The following is a 22,976-nucleotide window of genomic DNA, read 5'->3' as shown; positions in this document are numbered from 1 at the left end:
GTGAGGATGGACGATTTCTCGCGTGAAGAGGCAGTTGCAGCAATGTGATCCACCAGAGACACAGAGCTTCAGATCCACTTCGCTCACTGCAAACGGGTGGTAGGTACGAATAGCAGCCTCACGAAAAGACAAGGCTGTCAGCGCAGGTAGCGTCCGTCGGCTCTGACCACGACTCCCGTCTGGGGCGGCTCTGCTGGAAGTGGGGCGGGCCAGACACGAATTCTGTACCGGCTGGCGGCATGTATCGGTTACATGCAAATCTGCAGGGGTTCCCCTAAAATCCGCCGTTGCGAGGACTTGTAGCTGCTGGTTGAGTCATCGACCCCGCGGAGCCAATGAATCACAACGCAAAAAAAAAAAAAAAAAAAAAAAAAAAAAAAAAAAAAAAAAAAAAAAAAAAACTATCGGGAAGTACGTACCTGCCTACCTACCCAAGAAACCCCCCGGAGCGATTACGCCATTTTCGGGACTGGTCTCTGGTTTCTTCTCGCTGAACGCCGGCCAGTGAAGAGTCATTCTCAGCAAGTCTCAATCCCAGATTCTTCATATATCTCGCATATCTCGCCATCGCAGAGGACCCTCAAGTCCCCAGAAACCTTGCCCTTGTCCCATTTTGTTTACGACTCTTCGTTGCATCGCCAATTGAGACCATTTTTACCTCATTCTGCCAGACTCGCGCGGCCCCTCGTTGGTTCCGAAGTCGGGATGACGGAACAAAATTTACAAAACGGCTCTCAGCCGAGAAACGGTCAGTATAACCTCTGCCCCGGCGCGTCCAACGCGACCCCGTCTCGGTGTAATCCTCTAAGAACTATGAGTCAAGTGACTCGAAATGCTCTTCTACACCAACATGTCATTCAACGTCCTGAACACCCTTCATACCCCTTCCCATTGTAAACACACGCGCTTGCTTGAACATGAGATGAGAAGACCGGTGACTGAATACCTGTAAGAAAGAACCCAGACGCAGCCTGAGAACCCGTTTGCTACCCTGATTCCGGAGCAACAAATCGCCACCATCCCCTCCTTCACCCTCGAGTCGGGAGTCACCCTCCAGAATGTGCCCGTCGCCTACACCACGCGGGGCAAGCTCAACGCCAATGGCGACAATGCCATGGTCATCTGCCATGCCTTGACTGGCAGCGCAGACGTCAGCGACTGGTGGGGTCCCCTCCTCGGTGGACCCGGAAGAGCATTCGACACTTCGAGATTCTTCATTGTGTGCATGAATGCTCTCGGAAGCCCTTACGGCACCGCAAGCCCAGTCACTGCCAAGGACGGCGATCCGTCCAAGGCGAGATACGGGCCCGAATTCCCTCTCACGACAATCCGTGATGATGTCAAGTGAGTGTGCTCGCCCCAGTGGATACCTACATCAACTAACACGGAAATCAAGCCTGCACAAGCTGCTGTTGGATGAGCTCGGAGTAAAGCAAATCGCCGCAGTCATCGGTGGATCTCTCGGAGGCATGTTTGTGTTGGAGTGGGCGTACCTGGGCAAGGAGTACATCCGCTGCATTGTGCCTATTGCAACCTCGAGCAGACACAGCGCATGGGGTATCAGCTGGGGCGAGGCACAGAGACAGAGCATCTATGCCGACCCCAAGTACGACGACGGCTACTACCCATTCGACGACCCGCCGTCGACCGGTCTCGGCGCCGCTCGCATGTCCGCTCTCCTGACCTACCGCAGCCGAAACTCCTTCGAGTCCCGTTTCGGACGAAACATACCGGACCCCTCAAGGCGGCAGACTATCCGCGAGAAGCCCCGCCCTAGCACGCCGTCAGAGGCCCACTTCCACATTCACAACGACGGTCACAATGTCAAGCGGGCTACCATTTCGCGGCAGAACAGCCAGGGAGGCATCAGCGAGACGTCAGCTAACGGCGCGACGGCAGACGCAGTTGCCGACGCTCCTGATCCCCAATTCCACGGTCCCCAGACTGACAGCCTTACGGGCGGCGACAAGCTCCCTACTTCAACATACTTCTCCGCGCAGTCCTATCTGCGCTACCAGGGACAGAAGTTTGTGAAGCGTTTCGACAGCAACTGCTACATCGCCATGACGAGGAAGCTCGATACTCACGATGTCTCCCGTGACCGCGCGCCGACGATTGCTGAGGCTTTGGCCCTTATCGAGCAACCCACATTGGTTCTCGGTATCGAGAGCGACGGCCTGTTTACCTTCGCTGAGCAGGAGGAGATCGCCGAGCACATCAAGAACGCCAGGCTCGAGCGTATTGACAGCCCCGAGGGCCACGACGCCTTCTTGCTGCAGTTCGAGCAGGTCAACCACTACGTATTGGGCTTCTTGAAAGAAACGTTGCCTGATATTATGAGCAAGCAGGGCGAGGAGGTCGAGGAAGTTGGTGTGGGTCAGCTGACCAAGAGTAGCACCTTTGGAGAGGCCGAGGTAGACGACATTACCGCCTGGTAGAAAAGATATGACGGTGGTGTCCGGTGGAGTTTTGTGTGTTTGTTTTGTTTCAACAGGCCTGGTTTCTTTCAACAAGTCAGCGATCATGGAAATAGACGGTGCAAAAAAAGGAACTCTTCATGCTGCGTAAAGTTGGGATGTCTCTGCTCAAGCGGACGATTCGGACGTGACGTGTCAGTCCAGAACTTCAATGAAGCGGAACCAGTACCCGTACGCAATCTCCAGACTTCAGTTCTTAGCATGCCATAGGCAGAGCCAGGCGTGAGAGTTTCCACTTGACGCCCGGAAATTCAGATCCCCGCCGGCCCATATTGTGGTGTGTGACATGGCACCGGTCGTCATGGGTGCGGAGGTTATCTCAGCGCAGGGCAGAACGAAGAGGGGCACCGTATGGCCGACGTATCTGGCACCGTCCGTACGAGGGACGAACGACGCCGCAAACGTGTGCCAACTTCAAGCTGTCTCTTGCGTGAGACTCCAACTTTGTTTGGTCAACTTTGTTGTGTAAATGTGATATTAATGAACGCCGGCGGAATGGTCCGCCATCGTCGAGTCGAGCCCGTTATTGAACGCCCGCAATTGTTGACATGAATAAGGATGCTGCGGCAGGTTGCCACGCGGAGTGAGATGGATTGGAGATGAAGAACCGTTCGGAAATTCCTGAACTCATGTCTGCTAGCCTCCGCCACAAAGACAGCGTGAGCAGCGCCAACGGAGGTTTTCCGCTGGGCAAGAAGCTAGAATGAGGTCAGAAGATGACTCGCCAATCATTCCACAGAGAAGTGAAACGAAAGTTAATTGCGAGCAAAGACCATGAGCTTGCTTCGTGGTTGGAGAGAAGAGCGGGAATAGGGCGCATTGAGACGTTTTACGTCAGCCGGCTATTGGCACGACTCGACAAATCATTTGCCTGCCACCAGCGTAATGCTTGAGCGGAAGCGAGTGCAGTCATTTTTCCGCCTCTCTCAGCCAGGCCCAAAAAAAACCAGCCACAGCCTGGCCAAGCATCGACGATGAAAGTGTAGAAATGCGGCCATCCCCCTACCGGTAACCGCACATCGTCAGCAGCCGGAGAAGGCTCGGTCTCGAGGCCCACGAGGTCCACGTGTCAGAGGGTATCCTTGCCATTGGCTCGGGGAACCCTTGTCCGTCTCGGTGAAGAGGCAGGCGAGTGCATTGGCAGATCTGGAGACTGTGGGGGGTTCGAGGTGGTCCTGTCATCAGCAAGGCGGACGGGAATACCTGGGCACGGCTATTTTGCTGGCAATTGGTTAGGTGAACCTGATGCGGCGTGCTGAGGCGTCCTGTGTCGCCGTGGCTGGGCAAGAGAGAGGTCAAGACGGCAGCGTATGGTTGGACAGCAGACAAGACAAAGAGGAGCGCGTTTTCAACGTGTTTTATCCGCCATCAAGCCACCACCCCTCGTGGGCGAGAAGAAAGGCTTTGGGTTCAGGTTGACAGTGGCCCAATCGGGACAGATCTGCTGCCGGTCTGCGTCAAGAGGGTTCCGTGTGGACGGTGTTCCAGCGCCCTTCTAGAAGGAGCACCCCTGCCTGGAATCAGTGGGGAGGAGCCACCGCATTAAGGGCACTTTCCCTGCCGCTCCACCAGTGTCCTGCGGACGTTGCGGACGGCACAGACGCGCCTTTTTCTGAGTGTAACAGTGCAACATGGAAAAGGACGAAGGGAAGGAGTGCCGCTGGAGGAAAGCACTTTCTTAAGGCGCGAAGACAGGGCAGGGTCGACTAACGATTCAACGGGCAAGAAGCAAGCGAGGTGGGGGCTTCCATGACTGAGGCAACGTGGGGTTAACCCTGGCACCTGCCCTGTGTTGCCCTGTCTCCTGTCCATGCCTGCCTGCCTGCCTGCTTGCCTGCCTTCCTCAGCTGTGAGCCGGTGCCTGCCTGTCTTGCCTGCCTGTGCCCATTTCCAGCTTCCGGATGCGAATGCACCCTGATGTCTGAGATCCACGGGCTGGCGTCTGGCCTCCTCAAGTTTATTCCCAGGTTATTCGTATCCGTGGTACCGTACCTTGTCTTAATACATTGCCTTACCTCCACCGCACCTACCTTGCTTTGGTATCTATCCTGCAGTCGCAAGTCGCAAGTCGCAAGTTGCAGCAGGTGCGTTCAGACCCAGAGTCCAGCCAGGTCCGGCTTCCGTGACAGTTTGGCAACTGCCCGTCCTTTCTTTCTGGCCTGTCCCTCTCCCCCATTTCCGTCCTGGCTGGCCGCGCACTGCTGCTGTTCCTCGTCTCAAATGACCAACAGTTGGCCCTCACATCTGTCCGATCCCATCCCCCTCCACAAAGCGTACGTATGGCCAACCAAAGCTTGTCCGCTGAGAGCCGGGGCCATCTTACGACAACGAGGACGAATTCTTTTTCAGCGTTCGGTGTCTCTGCTGCATTTCTGTTCAGGTTTGCATTAGCGCCATGTCAACGTTCCTTAGGTCGTCTGCCCAGCCTTTCGACCGGTACAGAAAGCCCCGCCCCTGGCAGAAGAGTGAACATCTGGCGGTATCGCCAACACGTGGCCCGGGATTAATCTCACCTGCGCCTTCTGGGCCCACGTCGTACCACTCATTGCATCCATTCTCTTACACTCACAGTCACCCACTGCCGTTTACTCTTTTAAAGTACGTTTCTTGTTCGTCTCTTCAACTGATTCTGGCAGAGTGCGAGAAAACTCAATCTCCAGTCTCATTCCAAGTTTTCTCCAATTAGCGCTACACATTAACAACTTGAGACATCTCTCCCTTTGGGATCAGACACCGAGCTTCCCAAAATGACTGCATACTTTCTCCATCCCGACACACTCATCTTTTTGACTTTGGGGCTCGCCGTTCCTGGACTGTGTGGCCCCCAAACTCCCACCGGGAGTCAATAAACAACCCCCCTAACCTTGGAGGCACGCGAACCACCACCACGATGAGGCCCCTTTCAACCTAAGCCTCGTCCAACGAGTCCATTTCCGCTTCTGTTTATCGTCCTACATCATCGTCGTTTCCTGCGTCACTTAACCTCACATCAAGCACAGCCCACGTCTTTGCTGATGCTACAGGCAAAGACAAGGCCGACACTCAACACGGACATAACGTTCCCCGTCCCATTCCGCCTATCCAATCGGTCACTTCGCGGCCGACACCCCCACCATCCCTGGTTCAGGCATCCCCTTGCGACAGGCTTGCCTTGTCGTACCCTGTCGCCCACGTTCAGCCCCTCGCTCGCCCCATCGGGTGTGCCATTACGAACGTCCTGCAGAACGGATCCTGCGGGACGTAGGTGGCATGCGCCTCTGCGGCCCAGACGGTCTTGCAGCCCATTCCCTTTAAACTCTCCCACACCCCTTCGTCCCGCGCACCTACATCCGAGACGCTTGAACTTAGTCCCCTGATCTTCAACGCCCAGAGATCTTGCCGCAATCACTTGTATCTCGAGTCCCAGTCTCTAATAACCCGGAGAACCCCATCGAGTCGACCGACACCGCCTGTGACGACGCCACCCTTGGACTGACGCTGGAGGGGAGGATCACCGGAGGAGGACGACGCATCTTGGTATACGAACAACTTCCGATTTCATCATGGCTGCCGGGCGAACCATCGAGTTATAGATCGGGCCACAACGCCGTCGTAAATAATCGCCCTCACCGCTCGAGCATTCAACCGCTAGACTTTTGAAGATGGACGACATGTTACCGCCGCCGATGACCCCCTCCGAGCGAGGGGGTTACCGGCGGACCAACGGAGGCAACAATGCTTTTCACAACTTTTACAACGACTATTCGCACATATCAGACCCCGCCCTACGGAGGCGGCTGGCTTTGAGCGAGATTGACAAAGTTCCTTTTGGCTTATACCGTTAGTTGATGGATTGCCCATTCGCCGACGCGTGTTCACTAATACGATGGAACAGATGTGAGAGCGATTTTGGTAGCAGGTGTTGGATTCTTCCTCGATTCGTACGATATTTTTGCAATCAACCTTATCATCACCCTCCTAGGGGTTGTTTTCTGGCAAGGGCCGCCGGATCAAATTCAGCATGGCTACGGCGGTAACCACGGAGAGCTACCGGGCTCCGTCAACTCCGCTCTTAAGGCTTCGACTAGTGCTGGGATAATCATCGGTCAGCTTGTATTTGGCTGGCTTGCGGATGTCTTCGGCAGGAGGAGGATGTATGGAGTGGAACTTGGCATCATTATCTTGGCGACGCTGAGCGCTGCACTTGTCTCGCCAAGTCAGTCGGTTGGGTTTACAGGGCTAATGATCTTTTGGAGAATTATCATGGTAGGGTCATGATGGGTTTCCTCTACGCCCGCATAACTAACAACGAGCAGGGCATTGGAATTGGCGGCGACTATCCGCTCAGCTCGGTCATCACCTCAGAGTACGTTATCTCTCCTGTTATCACCTTTACCGGGGAATGCTCGAGCTTACACTCACGACAGATTTGCGCCAACCCGCTGGAGAGGAGCCATGATTGCTGCAGTTTTCAGCATGCAAGGCTTGGGCCAACTTGGTGCCTCAGTCGTCGCCCTCATTACGGCGGAAGCATTCAAAGAATCTTATCTCGACGTCACCACGATTGCCAGCTGTCATGAACGTTGTCAACTTGCTGCCGACCGTTCATGGCGAATCATCGTCGGAGTCGGCGCTCTACCAGCTTGTCTTGCCTTGTACTACCGCGTCACCATTCCCGAGACGCCCCGTTATACCTTTGATGTGGAGCAGGATGTTGAGAAGGCTGACGCCGACATCAAGGCGTATATGGCCAGCAAGTCAAAAGGCGAGGTCGATCCAGAGCTACAATTCAGGATGAAGAAACAGGCTGGACCCGCATACAACACCCCGAGTGCCTCATGGCGCGATACGTTTGCGTTCTTCGCTCAGTGGAAGAACTTCAAGACCTTGACGGGCACTGCCTTGTCCTGGTTCTTCCTCGTATGTCACCCTGCTCCTGGACTACATTTTGATACGCTGATATGTGAGGCAGGATCTGGCATTCTATGGCCTAGGATTGAACAATACCTCTGTGCTTCAAGCTATTGGCTATGGCGATGGGGCCAATTTCTACGAGAAGCTACATAATCAAGCAGTAGGCATGATTATTTTGTCGTCTGCTGGAGCTATCCCTGGTATGAGTCTTCTTGCAAATATGACTCGCAACTCTTTCCGCTGACATTGTCTTCTTAGGGTACTGGGCTAGTGTATTCGCCATCGACACGATGGGTCGCAAGCCCCTGCAGATGTTGGGTTTCTTCGTCCTGACCGTCTTATTTTGCATCTTGGGCTTCATGCTTCATCAGCTTCCGCACCCAATCTTCCTCACGCTTTACATTATTGGACAATTCTTCTTCAACTTCGGTAAGTGCTTGGAACGTGCCGTCTTCGCTGACCAAACTAACATGGACAGGCCCGAACACGACGACCTTCATCGTTCCGGGAGAGTGCTTCCCAACACGCTATCGATCTACGGGCCACGGTATCTCGGCAGCGATGGGCAAAGTCGGCGCCATTCTTGCACAAATCATTAGTATCCCATTGTTGTCGAAGGATACGCCTGCCGACTGTCACGGCAATGCCTGCTCGCCATGGCTTGACCGTCTTCTCGAGCTGTTCGCTTTGTTCATGTTCTTGGGCATGCTCGCCACCCTCCTGATTCCCGAGACGAAAGGAATGACGCTCGAAGAATTGGCCGGCGAGACTCCGACCTCTTACGATCGCGGTCGCAACGGCAGTATATCACACTACCCGCGCTACAGCGGCAGATGGAACCCCTTCGCTGGCGGCCACCCTGCTGGTTTCCATTACCCCCGCATGAGCAACATTCGGGCCGTCCGCGTCGGCATCATGACGTCTCCGGACCTTCTAGCCGAAGAAGAACGCAGAAGGAGAAATCAAACCCGGTTTTGGCGGAAGAGGAGGAAGGACAGGGGTGCAAATAATAGCACCGGTAGCTCGGACGAGTACGCCATGACTTTCCGAAATAGCGGCGTATCTTCTTCCTACGGTCCCTCCACGGCCAACGCAGACGAAATACCACCTGAACAGGTCCCAACCTGGGGCGCTGGGTGGGGCAGAATCGATCGCGGCGCGCAGCCCATGGAGAACGTGAAGCTGCACGATGCCGGAAACCTCTTGCGCCGAGATTCGAGAGTATGATTTCTTTCTTTTAGGAAAGCGTCTGAAAGGTAAAGCGGGCGTTTGGGTAAGACTTTATTTTATGTATTATGACTGGGAAAAACGCAAGTGAATTGCTCTTATGATTATATGTATGTATTATATGTCCAGCTAGACAGCATATGAGTAATGTCATCATGAGGCTGCTCACGCAGCAACTTCAGCCAACGGTCCAAAAAAGACGTTGTCTGTCGCGGACGACCGTGATCATGATCAGTGGGAGGCTTGAACTCCCGGCCTTGGCATTACTCAACACATCTGGTGATGTATTAGTACCACGCTCTAACCAACTGAGCTAACCGACCAGCTGTTGTTGAAGAAGAATGCCCTAGCCCTTACTGTATGGGGCGGTGGGCGGAGGTGGATGTGGTGATGATTTTGAAGCGGGCTGGGGTCGGAGTGTGTGGGTCGCCGGACGGGGAGCGAACGACGGCTCGGGAGGGAACCTTGGCAGTGACAAGCAGTGTCTTGTGGCAGGTAAGTTAACAGACGACAATGCTGCCGGTTTCTCATTCTCATGTTCATTACCTCAGCTGGTTTGATCAGCTGCTTTATTGTGCAATGCCGGCAGATAAGCCACTTAGAAAGAAGTATGGTCTGAAAGTAGTGTCTGAGGGAAACATAGCAGGCATCAACGGCAAGGTTAGAGGTGAAATAGCAAACGTCTAACGTTTACAGTATTCTCCAAATTCGTATATCTGACATTGACATGGTATCTCAAGTCAGTTAGTGTAAAGAATAGCACGCATTCTGGGGACGCGGTGTCGGGAGCAATTTTCTCGATCAAAATTGTATAAGTTGAATTGGCAATTACTCCTGCGTAAGGTAGGCCTCATGACCAACAACTGATTAGAGTGACAAAGTCTAGAAGACCGCTCGTGCCTAAGACTAAGGCAAGAAACAATCCTAAATACACGAGGATTTAGGTAGGGTAAAAGGAAGATTAGCATCACGACTGATCGAAGCGCAGCCGTGAAAGCATCGATGTGATGCGCGCAAGTGTGGGTCGGGCGAACACGGATTCTCCACACATGCGCTACTTAGATTACAAACTTGCTCCGGCCTCCAACGCCTCCAATTAACAATTGGAGATCCCGAACCTGGCCGGCTGGCGCAATGGTAGCGCGTCAGACTTCTATCCACTTTCGAGTGGTGTAGCGATCTGAAGGCTGCGGGTTCGAGCCCCGCGTTGGTCATCTTTTTGCATCTTGGTTTAATGTTCCCACCGATTTTTTGCTTTCGTGGCCTGCTGGCTGGTGAGTTTTGCTAGTGCGATGCTCTGGGAAGAGAAAGAGGCTCCAGTTTGTATGGATGGCATGTGTACTTCGGAATATGATTTTGTAGATGGTATAATTGAAGCTCCAAGGGTCCTTTGTCCACGAATCAGCTACGTCATTCAGCGTCCCATAGTGGCCAAAGGTGAGAAGGAAGGGTCCGTCGCCGCTGGTCTTCGCTTGTTGCACACCTGAAGCTCACCGAAACCGAAGTGCCCCACTAAATTCCTGATGGTCGCATAACCGCAAACCGCCGCGTCGAGCTCCCAGCTTCCCTCTCCCAAGGCAAGCTCACGCAGCCCAGATTGCAAGATGGTACGTATGCCCGCGCCGCATCTCATGCTCAGAGCATGCAGAGGCGACTGCAATTCTGATGTTTCATTCGCTTTTGCCACCGCATGTTTGGCTAACGCTGGCCCGCTCTCGCAGTTACCCCTCGGTCTTTTGAACGCTGCCCAAGGGCACCCTATGCTCGTGGAGCTCAAGAACGGCGAAACGCTGAATGGTCACCTCGTCATGTGCGACACTTGGATGAACCTGACGTTGAAGGAGGTCGTGCAGACGAGTCCGGTACGCGACGGCTATCCCCCCGACCAGACGCTCTCGACTGACGTGGACACAGGAAGGCGACAAGTTCGTTAAGATACCCGAGGTTTACGTGAAGGGAAACAACGTATGAACAATGGCCTGCTACCCAGTTTAGAACCAGCAAGACGGAATGCTGACGCGCTGCAACAGATTAAATACCTCCGAGTCCCCGACGATATTATCGATCTGGTCAAGGAGAACCAGCAGAACAACCAGGGAGGTTTCCGCGGAGGCAGGGGCGGACAATCGAGAGGCGACCACGGCGGCCGCGGCGGAGACAGGGGACGCGGCAGAGGACAGAGAGGCGGCCGTGGAAGGGGCCGCGGCCCATCATCATGAGGCGGGAGGTTTCCATGACTGCGAGGAATGCGAGAATGAGCTACGGCGCAACGGGCCACGTAGAGGTCCAGAATCCAGAATAATACCAAAGCAGAGAAGCATCTGCCCATGGAACCCACCAAAGAGCGTCTCGCGACGGAGGGACAGGGCGTGCTGCTGTTGGGCTGACGGTTGGAGACTTTCCCAGGCATCACCAGCAGCTACCTGGGCCTGGAAACGCGTGCACGCCGAATGAATCATTTTAAGTACTCTACAAACAAACAAGAGATATCCATGAGATGAAGATCCTGTTGAAGTGCTTTGCCCGTGTTGAAATTGCTGCACTTCGAAAGCTCTCCAGGAACAGTCATTGAATGTCACGTGACCCCGCGTCGGCCAGGATGTGTCGGTGATGAAAGCTCCGAATTCTGCCAGGTACAGCTCCAAGAATTTCGGCAGAAACGCGAAACCCCAATATTGCGAACTCCCATGTCGGGATCCCGAATAGTTTTCGACGGCCTATGGCGCTGCCTTTGCCCTTCCGTCGACGCACACGCCGCAGCAAAATTACTGAGCTCTCCAGCCATCGCCCGCCCGTCGCCAGCAACTAGACCTCGATTCCCCTCCACCCTCACCACTCGACCCCGCGCAGTCCGAACACAATGTCGACGGTACGGGGGCGGCGCATACCACGAAGTCGCCACGCAGAAGGAGCTTGAAGATGCGAGAAGCCGACTTGTGCCCGTCAAAGACGAGCCGCCGGCGAGACAACGACCGCGGGACCCCTCTAAGCCAGATCCAATAGAAGCGCTGCGAGCTGCGCCGGAGGCTGCTGTGTACGAAGCACTGGAAGTCTTGCGCGGGCAGCCGAAGAGCTTCGAGAAGGTGGCGGTGATCATAACAAACTTGGTCACTGACCGCGACGCCGAGTTGAGCCCCGCGCTGTACGAGCACTTGGTCGTCGCCATGGCAGATGTTCAGGGTTCCGCAGCGATGCTGGCACAGCTGTTTGCGGAGATGAGAGAGCTGCACTTGGCGCCCTCGCCGGCCATTCATTACGCAGCGCTAGCGGTACGATACCAGAAGAGAAAGTGCCAGATCTCATAAGCTAACTAGTGGGAATACAGGCTCTCGCAGTCCACCCCGATTACATCGTCCGAAACGAGGTCCTCGCAGCCATGAAACAGTCCTGGACGGAAGTCAACCCGGAAGCAGACGGCCATGTCGCCCTCGGCCTCCTACGCGACGGGCAGTTCGAGCTCGCACTCGACAAGCTGGAGTGCATGATCGACAACCACGTCCCCGTGCAGCCGTGGGTCTACGACATCTTCATCTTCATGTTCGCGCAGCGTGGGTTTGTCGAGGAGGCCGTCCGGCTGGCGCACAGCAAGGCGCACACCACCGCCGCCGCCGAGAGCCCGCTGTCCATGTGGCACATGCTCCTGGACGTCTGCAGCCAGGCGTACCATTACGAGGGCACGCGATACGTCTGGGGCCGGCTGTACGAGGCGGACAGGTATGCCCTGCCCGAGGGCGTGCTGCTGAACATCATCAACACGGCGGCGCGGCACCACGACTTCGAACTGGTCACGAACGCGAACAAACTGATTGCTCAGCGGGGCGGGAAATTGCAGGCGCATCACTACGAGCCGCTTATCGATTGCTACGGCGGCGTCGGGGACTTGGAGGGCGCGCTGAGGGTGTTGTGTATCATGTTCAACGCCATCTCCGTCGCGCCGTACGCCAGCGCGCGCTCGATTTATGAATGGGTCAAGAAGGAGCCGGAGAGCCTGGATTCAGCCCTCGAGGCGCTGGCTGCGTTGAAGAAGGAGTACAAGATTCCTATAGCGGCGCTGAATGTGCTCGTCGAGGCTGCGGTGGAGACGCATGGGTATGCCAAGGCGCTGGAAATTTACAGGAATGCCCCCAATTACACGGAGGCTCCCCCGAACCACGTTACGGTCCGGTATCTCTTGCAAGCCTGCGAGGACGCGGACGCGCGGCGGATGCTGGTGGCCGAGGACCCGGAGCTGGCGCTCAAGGGCGACCGGCAGGTCTTTGCGGACGTCGTCTTCGAGCACGTCATGGCGGGCGACCTCGACATGGCGTACAAGTGCGTGGAGATGCTGGGCGACGCTCCCGACCCGGAGACTGGCGCCAAGCCCGAGGCGTGGATCAGCCAGCGGACGTTGCTGGTGCTTGTGAGGAAGTCGCTCGACGCGCAGGATGAGCGTGTCTGGTGGTTGGTGGAGCAGGCGGAGAAGAGGAACATGGACGTCCAGTCTGGCATTGCGAAGCTGATGGCGTCGTTTGCGGAGCATGTGAAGAGGACTACGGGGCTGGGAGAGGAGACGGGCGGCTTGGAGGACGATCCTGACGAGAGGCATCCTTGGACGTCGTGATGTGGTAGCTGTCAGCTACTGTTCATACAAAGAGGTATAGGTCGGATCGAACTTGCACTATCAAATGAACTCGATGAACCCTGAAGGTATGTTGAGGGTAGAAAACACAAAAGATCTCGACACCAAGTTTATGAAAGCCACTTGAAAGCTGCCCAGGACATTGTCTCCGGTGAGCAACGATAGTTGAAGACGATAATCTGGTTGATGTGACTCTCTAGGTGATGAACGTCTTTGCAATTGTTGTTGATGGGGCGCAAGTGACAATGATGCAGTTGCAATGACGGCGTTGAATGGTGGTATTGTGCAGTTGTGGTGTACTGAGAGCCATCAGGGGCTGTGGACGATGGGGATCTTATAAGGCTCACATCTTGAACACGCTTAAGATCCAACGGCGATTGGTTTTAGGCCAGTTTCAAGAGGACCCAGTGCGACATCGTTGAAGAAGACCACTAAACTCCTCAGACCATACACACAATGAACGTGCAATTGGAAGGCCGGACTTGTTCTTGACAAGTTTCAGATTGTAGCTTTGAGACTCTCATTGAGTTACAAGAAAAGCACAAAGATCCATCAAATTATCGCGGCCGAATTTCTCGAGGAAGTTGGCCTTGTTATAACCTAGCAGCATAACCTCAAGAGTTCTGTTACCTGGGCGGATAGTAGGCATCAACGATAAGAATGACGATAATCACGACGATAGAGACGACGTTGGGGATAGGGACCACAGGAACGATAACGACAACAGGAACGATAGGGACGACAGTGACGATAGTGACGACAAGAACGATAGGGACAATAGGAGGCACAGAATCATTGATTTAGAAAAAATTATTACAACTAACATAATAGTTATCCGCCCGGACAGCAAGACTCCACCTCAAAGAAGGCTATGCGACAGGAAGACTTGACGACAGGTCGCTAATCTGAAGCCCGGCAGATATAAAGAAGGTGAGGTATCCCGAAGATTGTGATGAATACCGATATGTTGAGCATATGTGACCGCTCAGAAGTCAGGCTGCCCAGGAAGTCAATGAAGTAGCAGGGGGGTAGAATAAAAGACATGAGCTCTGTCATTTCTGCATGAAGTAGACGAAACCTTGCGATACCCAAGCAGAAGGGCACATCTTAGAAGAGCATGATCTATCAGAAAAGCCTTTCGGATATTGGCTATGGTTACATGTTAGTAGGGTAAAACATAGTTTGGTCATATTTGGTAGCTGGAGAGACGATGAATCAAGCTTGATAGTTGTTACTGAAGATCCCTTCGCTGCAGATGATTCCAGAGCTGTAAATCGCGTCGGACTTAGCAAATACGGAGACTAGCACTATTCCCGCTCACCACCAGAACCTCAACCGGAAACCCGAGAGGGTGGTCCAGCGTGACTCATCTGCCGTCAATTAACCTTATCTAAACCGTTGTTGCCGGGATGCAGACATGAGACGTAGCTCAGGCACTAACGATATGAATTTGGGCTCTGCTGACAGACTCCTCTCAGCTGAATAATTCGACCATTGTGCTTGAGAGGGTCTGCCTTATTGGCAGCCACAGGGGCATCCAAGCTTCAGCACATGAGACGACGTGAACACCTGGAATCATCATCTCGAGCTAATTAAACAATCTCACGTCTCGTGAAGAAGTTTCCAAACGGCCAGGGGCTTTTTGTCCAGTGGTGCTTACGGTATGCTGCAAACGTCCCTGACGTGCCATCTGCCGACGTAAGCCACACACCAGCGCACCTCGACGGCTTTCTCTCAGGCTCTAAGCTTCAACATAGAAAAGGCACTCTAATTGCTTGGCGGCATACGGATTTATAAGAGTCGGAGGAAAACATTTTCCCATTCGAGAATGGTGTAACCTGTGAGTCGGCGCGGGATGACGACTGGGCTTAAGCTTTTGACCCCAACCGCACATTAGCTTTCTTCCTTACGGACAAGCCAATCACAGACAGCCTTCCAAACAGATTTACGAGGGATGCCGGATCTCGCTGATAAATGCACCAAAATCCGTGGGGCGGATTAGTGATTCTGTCATGTACCGCCCGTTATCCTAATCTTACACTGAGGCACCAATGTCTGCCCATCAGCATTATCACTCGCTACACCTTCAGGGAACGCCACCTCCCCACACGGGTCTAGCGTGCTAAACTCCAGCGCCCGCCCACAAGCCATCTCCCTCCCCACGACGTCACGTCAGCCCTACATGATGTTGTCTCTTGCTCCAGACGACTCGGAATGAATCACAAAGTCCAGACGCGAAACGGGGGTCCAATGGCCCGGTGGCACGGTTAGATCTTACCGCAGCAGATTTGAGACGTGGTAACCAGATTTGCCCATTGGGGAAACCGAGTGCCCCAGTCCCTACGCCGCTAGAGCACGACAGCAATCCAGACGGGCGGTACCATGCATGCGCTCCATCTCCCTTTCCGGTAGCTTCGAAAGCTTCGATCCGGTGTGATTCATAATTGATGTTCGCACGCGCTAGAAAGGGGACTTGATTTCTTCCGCGTCGCATTTAATGGAGCTCGTAAGCCCGGGCTGCCACGGACGGACGAAGGGTTGATACCTGCTCGGTCATCATTGACGTGCTAGGCGCGATGGTAGTCCCTTTGGTGTTGATGTTAGAGGCTTGTTCCATTGTTCGTCCGAGATGATGATGAGTATATAGATGCCATGAATATCTCATGTCTCGAATCTCTTTTCTCACCACTCCATCAGCTTCAACATCAAGCATACTTGACCTGAAGGCATAGACACATAAGTCTAGAGCCTGCGACAGCAAACCAACCAACCCAACATCGCTCAATCGCAGGATTGGCATCATAGATACCAGCGCTCAAGCCACATCATCACACAACGTCTCAATGGCGAACCTAATCATAGACGCACCGGTGGGCCAGCTCATCCGTCTTCTCACAGGGACGAAGTTCCTCCGCTACCCGGAAGAAGAGCCCGACTTCCAGCTCCCGCAACAATGGCTTGACGTTATGAATTCTTCCGACGAGAAGGACGTTACCGCACAAGCCACCCCGGCCGTAACATCACCGGCGCCGGCCAGCTCTTCCGCCTCCAGCCACAGCGACGAAGAGAACACCCTTTCCAAGGAGAAGACAGCTGACGCCGGACCGTATGGCGTCGGGGCCACCCGGACACGGAGCAGAGAAGAGACGGCTCCGTACTCACAGGAACGCTTGGAAGTCGACGAGGCTCACGACATTGAAAGGACCAAGAGCATACCTATCGCACCGAAGAAGACCAAAGACGGTGCTATTCTGGTGGACTGGTACTTCTCCGACGACCGGAGCAATCCTCTGAATTGGTCTAACAACAAGCGCCTCCTCATCACCGCAATTATCTGCATCTACACATTCGTTGTGTATACTTCATCAGCAATCTACACGAGCTCAATCGAAGGCGTCGTCAACGAGTTCGGCGTCAATCTCACTGAAGCTTCACTGGGTCTCGCCCTCTTCGTTCTGGGCTACGGCATCGGCCCACTGGTGTTCTCCCCCCTTTCCGAGATCCCCAGAATAGGGCGCAACCCGATCTACATTGTCACGATGCTTCTCTTTGTTATCGTTTCTATCCCTGCGCCATTGGTCGACAACTACGCCGGTCTGATGGTCCTCCGTTTCCTGCAGGGTCTCTTCGGCTCTCCATGCCTTGCTTCGGGAGCTGCCTCACTTGGTGACATCTACTCCATGATGAACCTCTCCTACCCCTTTGCACTCATCATGTGGACTAGCTCTGCATACTGCGGTAAGCAACTGTCGATAATATTTCTCATCAATGCCGTTCTAATCATCACCTAGGTCCCGCTCTTGGTCCCCTCCTCTCAGGCTACGCCGTCACCGCCAAGGGCTGGCGCTGGTCCCTCTGGGAGATCCTCTGGGCCGCCGCCCCCGTCTTCATCGTGATGTTTATCTTCCTCCCGGAGACCTCCGCCCCTAACATCCTCCTCCGCCGCGCCAAACGCCTCCGCAAGCTCACCGGTAACTCGCGCTTCATGTCTCAGTCCGAGATCGACCAGCGGGACCTCAAGACCTCAGCCGTGGTTATCGACGCCCTCATCAAGCCCCTGGAGATCACACTCAAGGACCCGGCCATTCTCTTCGTCCAAATCTACACGGCCATCATCTACGGCATTTACTACAGCTTCTTCGAGGTCTTTCCCCTCGTCTACCCAGTCTACTACCACATGTCGCTTGGCCAGATCGGTCTGGTCTTCCTATGTATCCTGGTCGCCTGCCTGATTGGCGTCGCCATGTACATGTCCTACCTCGCTTTCTACATGATCCCCCGCATCCGCAAGTTCGGCTTCCCCGTGCAGGAGAGCCGCCTTGTTCCTGCTCTGCCTGCAGCCTTCGGCCCTACGATCGGTCTCTTCATCTTTGCGTGGACGGCATCGCCTGCAATCCATTGGATTGCGCCTACGATTGGAATCACCGTCTATGGCGCCACAGTGTTCGTGGTAATGCAGTGCATCTTCGTGTACGTACCGCTGAGCTACCCGCAGTACGCAGCCAGCCTGTTTGCCGGTAACGACTTCTTCCGGTCGGCGCTGGCGTTTGCGAGCATCCTGTTCGCGAGACCGTTGTATGGCAATCTTGGTGTCGCGAGGGGCACGAGTCTGCTCGGTGGACTGAGCACGATTGGAATCATTGGAATCTGGCTGCTTTACTTCTACGGAGCGAGGTTGAGGGCCAGAAGTACCTTTGCTATCTCTGGATGAGAAAACTAGGAAGCGCTTACATTTGATGGAAATTGGCACAGCGTTGCGTGGAGTCTTTTGAGCTAGCTGGCTCTGTTTGATGGTATACCTAGGCTAGGGGAATCATAGGGGATTGCGAGTCTTAACGATATACATAATGCTTAGATTTCATGTCAATCTATACTGAATAACTATTGAATCATACCTTGCGCCCTTACATCGAACTCTTAAACCCTGGATCTGAGGCTGAGTCGAATGCTCTATGCTAACTAGCAAAACCCTCATACGTATTGTAACGCGTAGCTTGGAATTTTTTCATCAACAACTCCAGCACGAGTATTGACGCCGAGAATAGGAAGGAACACATAATCTTTATTCAAGTTTGCATTTGGATTGAGAAACACTTGTTATCGCTGAGTCAACAGTAGCTACACCATGTTTCGGCATACCTCTCGATCATAAAGCTGTATGCCACGATGAACCAAAAATTTCTAATAGAAGTCTCTCAGTTTCCATTTTAAACAGTGACTTTGACTGCATCCATGCCAATGTCAACATATCTCATGCAATCCATGCTCGTATTTGTTGGCAATTCAAACCCTGTCAACCTCAAAAGGACACTAATTGGCGTGACACGTTGAACGTAGCTATCATGCAAGCTTGAACTCCCCAGAATAACTTAATCTGTGATATCCGCACGTCCTATTGTGACTGCAACCATAGCGCCAATGCACTTTCTATGAGCGCTCTCAGCTGAACCTCTAGTGGGAAACGGGAGGGTAGGCGACACGAGTCAACTGTGACATGCATTTGATCAAGCCACATTTTCTACGGCACAAGAACCAGGAAGCGGACAGCTCCGACTGACCCTGACAAGACAACAAGCTTTGACTCATGGCCCAATTGCTACTCGGAGTTCGGACTTTTGACGAGGCATACGTCAATACGAACTGATACCTAGATGTAGGGACGTTTCCCGCGGGGCCCCATTTTGACAACATGAGCTTTTTCTTCTACAACAGGGCCAAAGTCCGAGAATATCTCCCAATTTCCATTTAAAAAAGTGGTGATCGTAGTGATTTTAGGCTGGCTGACAAGATGACGAAATCGAAAGACCCGATGGCGACAGCCGTTGATATGGCTCTGGTATCCATTTGGTCAACTATGGAGTCAACCCGGTTGGTCAACGGAAGGGGCATGGGCGGCCGAGTATCCACACCCGTTACCACGGGGCCCCCCGGACCGCCGTCTAGTTCACCTTTGAGTCGGGGCCCGGCCCCCTTTTGGAGTGACATTCGAAAGGTACTGCGTAGAAGCCGATGGGACTGTGAGGTCGGAGAAATGATGCACTTGTCCGTCATTGCTAATTAGCGTATGGTAATGAAATTCTTGATATGTAGTCGGTGTAGCCTCGACGGCGAGCTTGAAGGGGGCGGGCTTGGTTCTTCTTCTTCCGCGCTTTGCTTGTGAATCTTTGCTGCTGTTGGACACTCTTGGAAGTTGGAGGTCAATCGTTGCAATGTCATTTCCCAGTCTGCCAAAGCTGTTGACCGCGGCGCTCAGCGCCAGCGCTGTGGTAGCGCAGAACGTTCAACAGCGCCAACCCAACATCGTGTTCATTCTCACCGACGACCAGGATGAAAAGCTCGGCTCACTCGACTACATGCCGTTCGTACAGAAGCACTTCGTGAATGAAGGAACATATTACCGCAAGCACTTTTGCACTATTTCGATCTGCTGCCCGTCGCGAGTCAGCTTGTTGACAGGCCAAGCTGCTCACAACACTAATGTCACCTACGTTACTCCGCCTTATGGTGAGCAAAGCTTGTCACGTTCCATCGGGGGACTTTCTAACCAGAATTCTACTCAGGTGGATATCCCAAGTTCATCTCTCAGGGATACAATGAGAAGTACTTGCCTGTCTGGCTGCAGGATGCTGGCTACAACACCTACTACACAGGCAAACTCTTCAACGCCCATAGCACCGACAACTGGAACAACCCCCACCCTAAGGGTTGGACCGGAAGTGATTGTAAGTGACCGGGAAGCTGAAGTATGATCGGAACCCAATTAACTTTACTGCCTAGTCCTGCTTGATCCCAACACCTACCTTTACTTGAACGCGACATTCCAAAGAAACGACAGCCCGCCTCAGACGTACCCCGGGGAGTACAGCAATGATCTGGTCGCTGAGAGGGCACTTGGTTTCTTGGATGACGCCCTCAAGTTCAACGGCAGCAAGCCTTTCTTCGTCGGTATTGCGCCCATTGGGCCTCACAACAACGGCCTCGGTGGTGAGACAAGCGCCGGAGCTACGCCGCCGATCCCCGCCAAGAGACATGAGAACCTTTTCCCCAACATCACAGTTCCCCGGACTTACAATTTCAACCCGGATAAGGTAAGTCTCGACTGTTTCTTTTGAAGTATTTGTCAGAGGAATATTATGGTTAACACGACAAACCAGTCTAGCATGGCCAACTGGGGCTTGATTATCCCCAAGCTCAACTCCTCTGAAATCGCCTACGGTGACAACTACTACCGTCGCCGCCTCCAGACGCTGCAATCTGTCGATGAGATGGTCGATGCTGTTTTCAAGCGTCTCGAAGATGCCGGCGTTCTCGACAACACCTACGTCATTTTCACTTCCGACAACGGTTTTCACATTGGCCAACACCGTCTCAAGCCCGGAAAGACCTGCGCTATCGAGGAGGATATCAACGTTCCGTTCCTCATCCGTGGACCCGGTGTTCCCAAGGGAAAAACGGTGGACTTTGTCACTACCCACACTGACATCGCGCCCACCATCTTTTCAATTGCCAACATCACCCTCCGCGATGACTTCGATGGGTCACCTATCCCTTTTTTGGAAGACGGGATCGCGAAGGCGCAGAATGATCCCAAGCATGATCACGTCAACGTCGAATTCTGGGGCACGCAACGTGGTTATGATGTTTTTGGAGGAGGTAAGAAGAACCGTGGATTTAAAACGGAGCTTTCACTGACTAAATTATGCAGTCTCGGCCAACAACACTTACAAAGCCATGCGTGTTCTTGGTGATGGATACAGCTTGTTCTACTCCGTATGGTGCAGCAATGAACGCGAGTTCTACGACATGAAGGTAAGTTGGCATGCCGAACTCCGAAGCTGCGAATGAAATGATTGCTGACGCCCAGAGCAGAAGGACCCGGGCCAGATGGACAATCTGGCTGGTAGCGCAACTGGCCAACTCCTGGATAGGCCACTGTCATCTGTGCAAGACCGCCTGGATGCCCTTCTCTTAGTCCTGAAAAGCTGCAAGGCGGAGAGTTGCAGACTCCCTTGGAGTCAGATCCATCCCGATGGAACCGTCAACAACCTTCGCGATGCTCTTGACGCCAATTATGATGAATTCTACGCTGGACAGCCAAAGATTTCATTCTCGGACTGCAAGGACTTTTACGACATCGGATCCGAGGGACCACAGGAGCTCTTGCATTACGACCCGTGAGTCATGTGTGCCCTGAAGTTCAATGACAAAGCATGAATAATGAATGGTATATAGAAAAGCTATTGTTGTTGGAAGTCCGTGGCAGCTGCCAGAAGTCGAGGAGCTGTAAAGGCTTCCACCGTTACACATTAGATACGACAGAAGTAATAGAGCGATTTGATGCCCTGAAATCTTGCAAGAGTTTGCCACGAGATCGTAATTACCATTCAAGATGACTTGAACATTGTCGCACCATGATGTCGGTCAAGCCCTGTCATGCGTTCGTGTCTGGGCGGCTTATTGGCCAGGAACATTTCTTTGAGCCTCTGTTGAATCAATTGCGAGTCAACTCAGAGCCACCGACGATATTGTGGGCTACAGGATGTTGGACAAAGTTCTTTCTAACGATTCTGAGTCAGTCAACTCAATGCTAATGATACAGAAGCTGTATTCATGCAGTCCATCAGCCAGAAGAAACTAGAGAAGCCTAAGTGCGTCTCGGGTTTGTCGGAGCAAGAAGCCGCTCAATCCACCTCCATTTTCAGCCGGGACGCAAGTCTGACGCCGTACCATACCATGGCAAAGATTGAGATCAAATTGAGATGAATGCTCATGGCATGGTTTCGAGAAAACCGCCTCCGGCAGGCTTGCATGTCTGGGCTAATCTCATCAACGGCGTCCGGCTGTTTTGCGTCGCGAGTTTCTGTTTTCGAGTGTTAGCAACAATGTAATGATGGGATGTATGCGGCTCTATATTACCCTGATGAATACGATCAATCATTGCTTGTTTCGTTCTGGGGCCATGGATGAATAGGTTCAGGATTGCGGTGACGCCGGCAATGGCAAATGGAACCCAATCCCGCTTGTCTTTCAGTAGAGATGCTGGCCCACTAGGCGGGAATGTGAGTGCCGTTACAACCAGCAAGATAGATTGGCATCGAAAGTAGATGGGGAAAAGTCGTTTTTGCAGTGTTGTGAAAGTTGTCTTCGGAAGCTCGTTGTGACATACTTTGGTGTTGACGAAGGTCTGGAAGAGGGTTGTGCCCAGTAGAGTTGCGTATGAGATGATGTGGCAAGGTGCTAACAGAGTCGCCATGGTTGATGAAAATGATTGTATCAAGGTAGAAGTTATCATGTCAAAACCAGCCATCCAGCAATAGTTTGAAATTGGAGAAGCAGTTGGAATGTTGGGAACATCGTCGCTTTTATCTCAGCCAAGTTGCACGCATGTGAATCTAGATGTGCATTAACGTTCCGGCAAACTGTAAGTTCCGAACACCTTCGGATAGAATGCTAGGTGGCTGTGCGTACCTAAAACTATAGGGAGGAACAGTGGCTTACATCCGCCCCCACTACGGAGACTCCCACTAACACTCGACAACTGGTCTGGTTGAGGCTTCCGAAAGGATTCGGAGCGGCGGAAAAGTAAGCATTTTGCTAACTCCAGACCACTTGATTGGCCTGAGTAAGAGTACATGTCCTGTCTGATTATCATCATGTAGCTGATGAGCCACGCCTTTAATCACGTGCAAAACATGCACTACTCTGTGGACTGTCACTCTGGATGGTGTTCTGTGAATGGTACAAACATTGAATACATGCAA

General features: G+C 53.2%; 6 protein-coding genes across 6 annotated transcripts; all 6 read left to right on the top strand.

Annotated features, from left to right (window-relative positions):
- Positions 1 to 813: 813 nt before the first annotated feature.
- Positions 814 to 2,438, top strand: metE-1 (Homoserine O-acetyltransferase; the record flags this gene model as incomplete). Its single annotated transcript, XM_037323530.1, has 3 exons — positions 814 to 893; positions 958 to 1,344; positions 1,397 to 2,438. The coding sequence occupies 3 exons, from the start codon at positions 814 to 816 to the stop codon at positions 2,436 to 2,438; spliced, it is 1,509 nt and encodes a 502-aa protein (XP_037177441.1).
- Positions 2,439 to 6,118: 3,680 nt separating this feature from the next.
- Positions 6,119 to 8,597, top strand: pho-5-2 (Repressible high-affinity phosphate permease; the record flags this gene model as incomplete). Its single annotated transcript, XM_037323529.1, has 7 exons — positions 6,119 to 6,296; positions 6,352 to 6,722; positions 6,773 to 6,822; positions 6,884 to 7,376; positions 7,429 to 7,570; positions 7,629 to 7,799; positions 7,849 to 8,597. 7 exons carry the CDS (start codon positions 6,119 to 6,121, stop codon positions 8,595 to 8,597), a joined length of 2,154 nt encoding a protein of 717 aa, XP_037177442.1.
- A 1,604-nt stretch (positions 8,598 to 10,201) lies between these two features.
- On the top strand, positions 10,202 to 10,816 carry LSM4 (putative U6 snRNA-associated Sm-like protein LSm4; the record flags this gene model as incomplete). Its single annotated transcript, XM_037323528.1, has 4 exons — positions 10,202 to 10,204; positions 10,319 to 10,459; positions 10,512 to 10,562; positions 10,628 to 10,816. The coding sequence occupies 4 exons, from the start codon at positions 10,202 to 10,204 to the stop codon at positions 10,814 to 10,816; spliced, it is 384 nt and encodes a 127-aa protein (XP_037177439.1).
- Positions 10,817 to 11,284: 468 nt separating this feature from the next.
- CGCA056_v008280 (uncharacterized protein) lies at positions 11,285 to 13,197 on the top strand (the record flags this gene model as incomplete). The annotated part of the gene is made up of 2 exons (XM_037323527.1): positions 11,285 to 11,866; positions 11,923 to 13,197. 2 exons carry the CDS (start codon positions 11,285 to 11,287, stop codon positions 13,195 to 13,197), a joined length of 1,857 nt encoding a protein of 618 aa, XP_037177440.1.
- Positions 13,198 to 16,058: 2,861 nt separating this feature from the next.
- Positions 16,059 to 17,926, top strand: mfs1-9 (Transporter mfs1; the record flags this gene model as incomplete). Its single annotated transcript, XM_037323526.1, has 2 exons — positions 16,059 to 16,953; positions 17,007 to 17,926. 2 exons carry the CDS (start codon positions 16,059 to 16,061, stop codon positions 17,924 to 17,926), a joined length of 1,815 nt encoding a protein of 604 aa, XP_037178699.1.
- A 1,498-nt stretch (positions 17,927 to 19,424) lies between these two features.
- ARS-3 (Arylsulfatase) lies at positions 19,425 to 21,978 on the top strand (the record flags this gene model as incomplete). Its single annotated transcript, XM_037323525.1, has 7 exons — positions 19,425 to 19,719; positions 19,776 to 19,937; positions 19,993 to 20,303; positions 20,370 to 20,868; positions 20,921 to 21,024; positions 21,085 to 21,389; positions 21,792 to 21,978. The coding sequence occupies 7 exons, from the start codon at positions 19,425 to 19,427 to the stop codon at positions 21,976 to 21,978; spliced, it is 1,863 nt and encodes a 620-aa protein (XP_037177360.1).
- Positions 21,979 to 22,976: the final 998 nt, after the last annotated feature.

This window comes from Colletotrichum aenigma, assembly GCF_013390185.1.
Source record: "Colletotrichum aenigma strain Cg56 chromosome Unknown KSG_Cg56_contig05, whole genome shotgun sequence".
Taxonomy (NCBI): Eukaryota; Fungi; Ascomycota; class Sordariomycetes; order Glomerellales; family Glomerellaceae; genus Colletotrichum; species Colletotrichum aenigma.
Note: the sequence above shows the minus strand (reverse complement) of the source record. Positions and strands in the feature narration are given on the sequence as shown.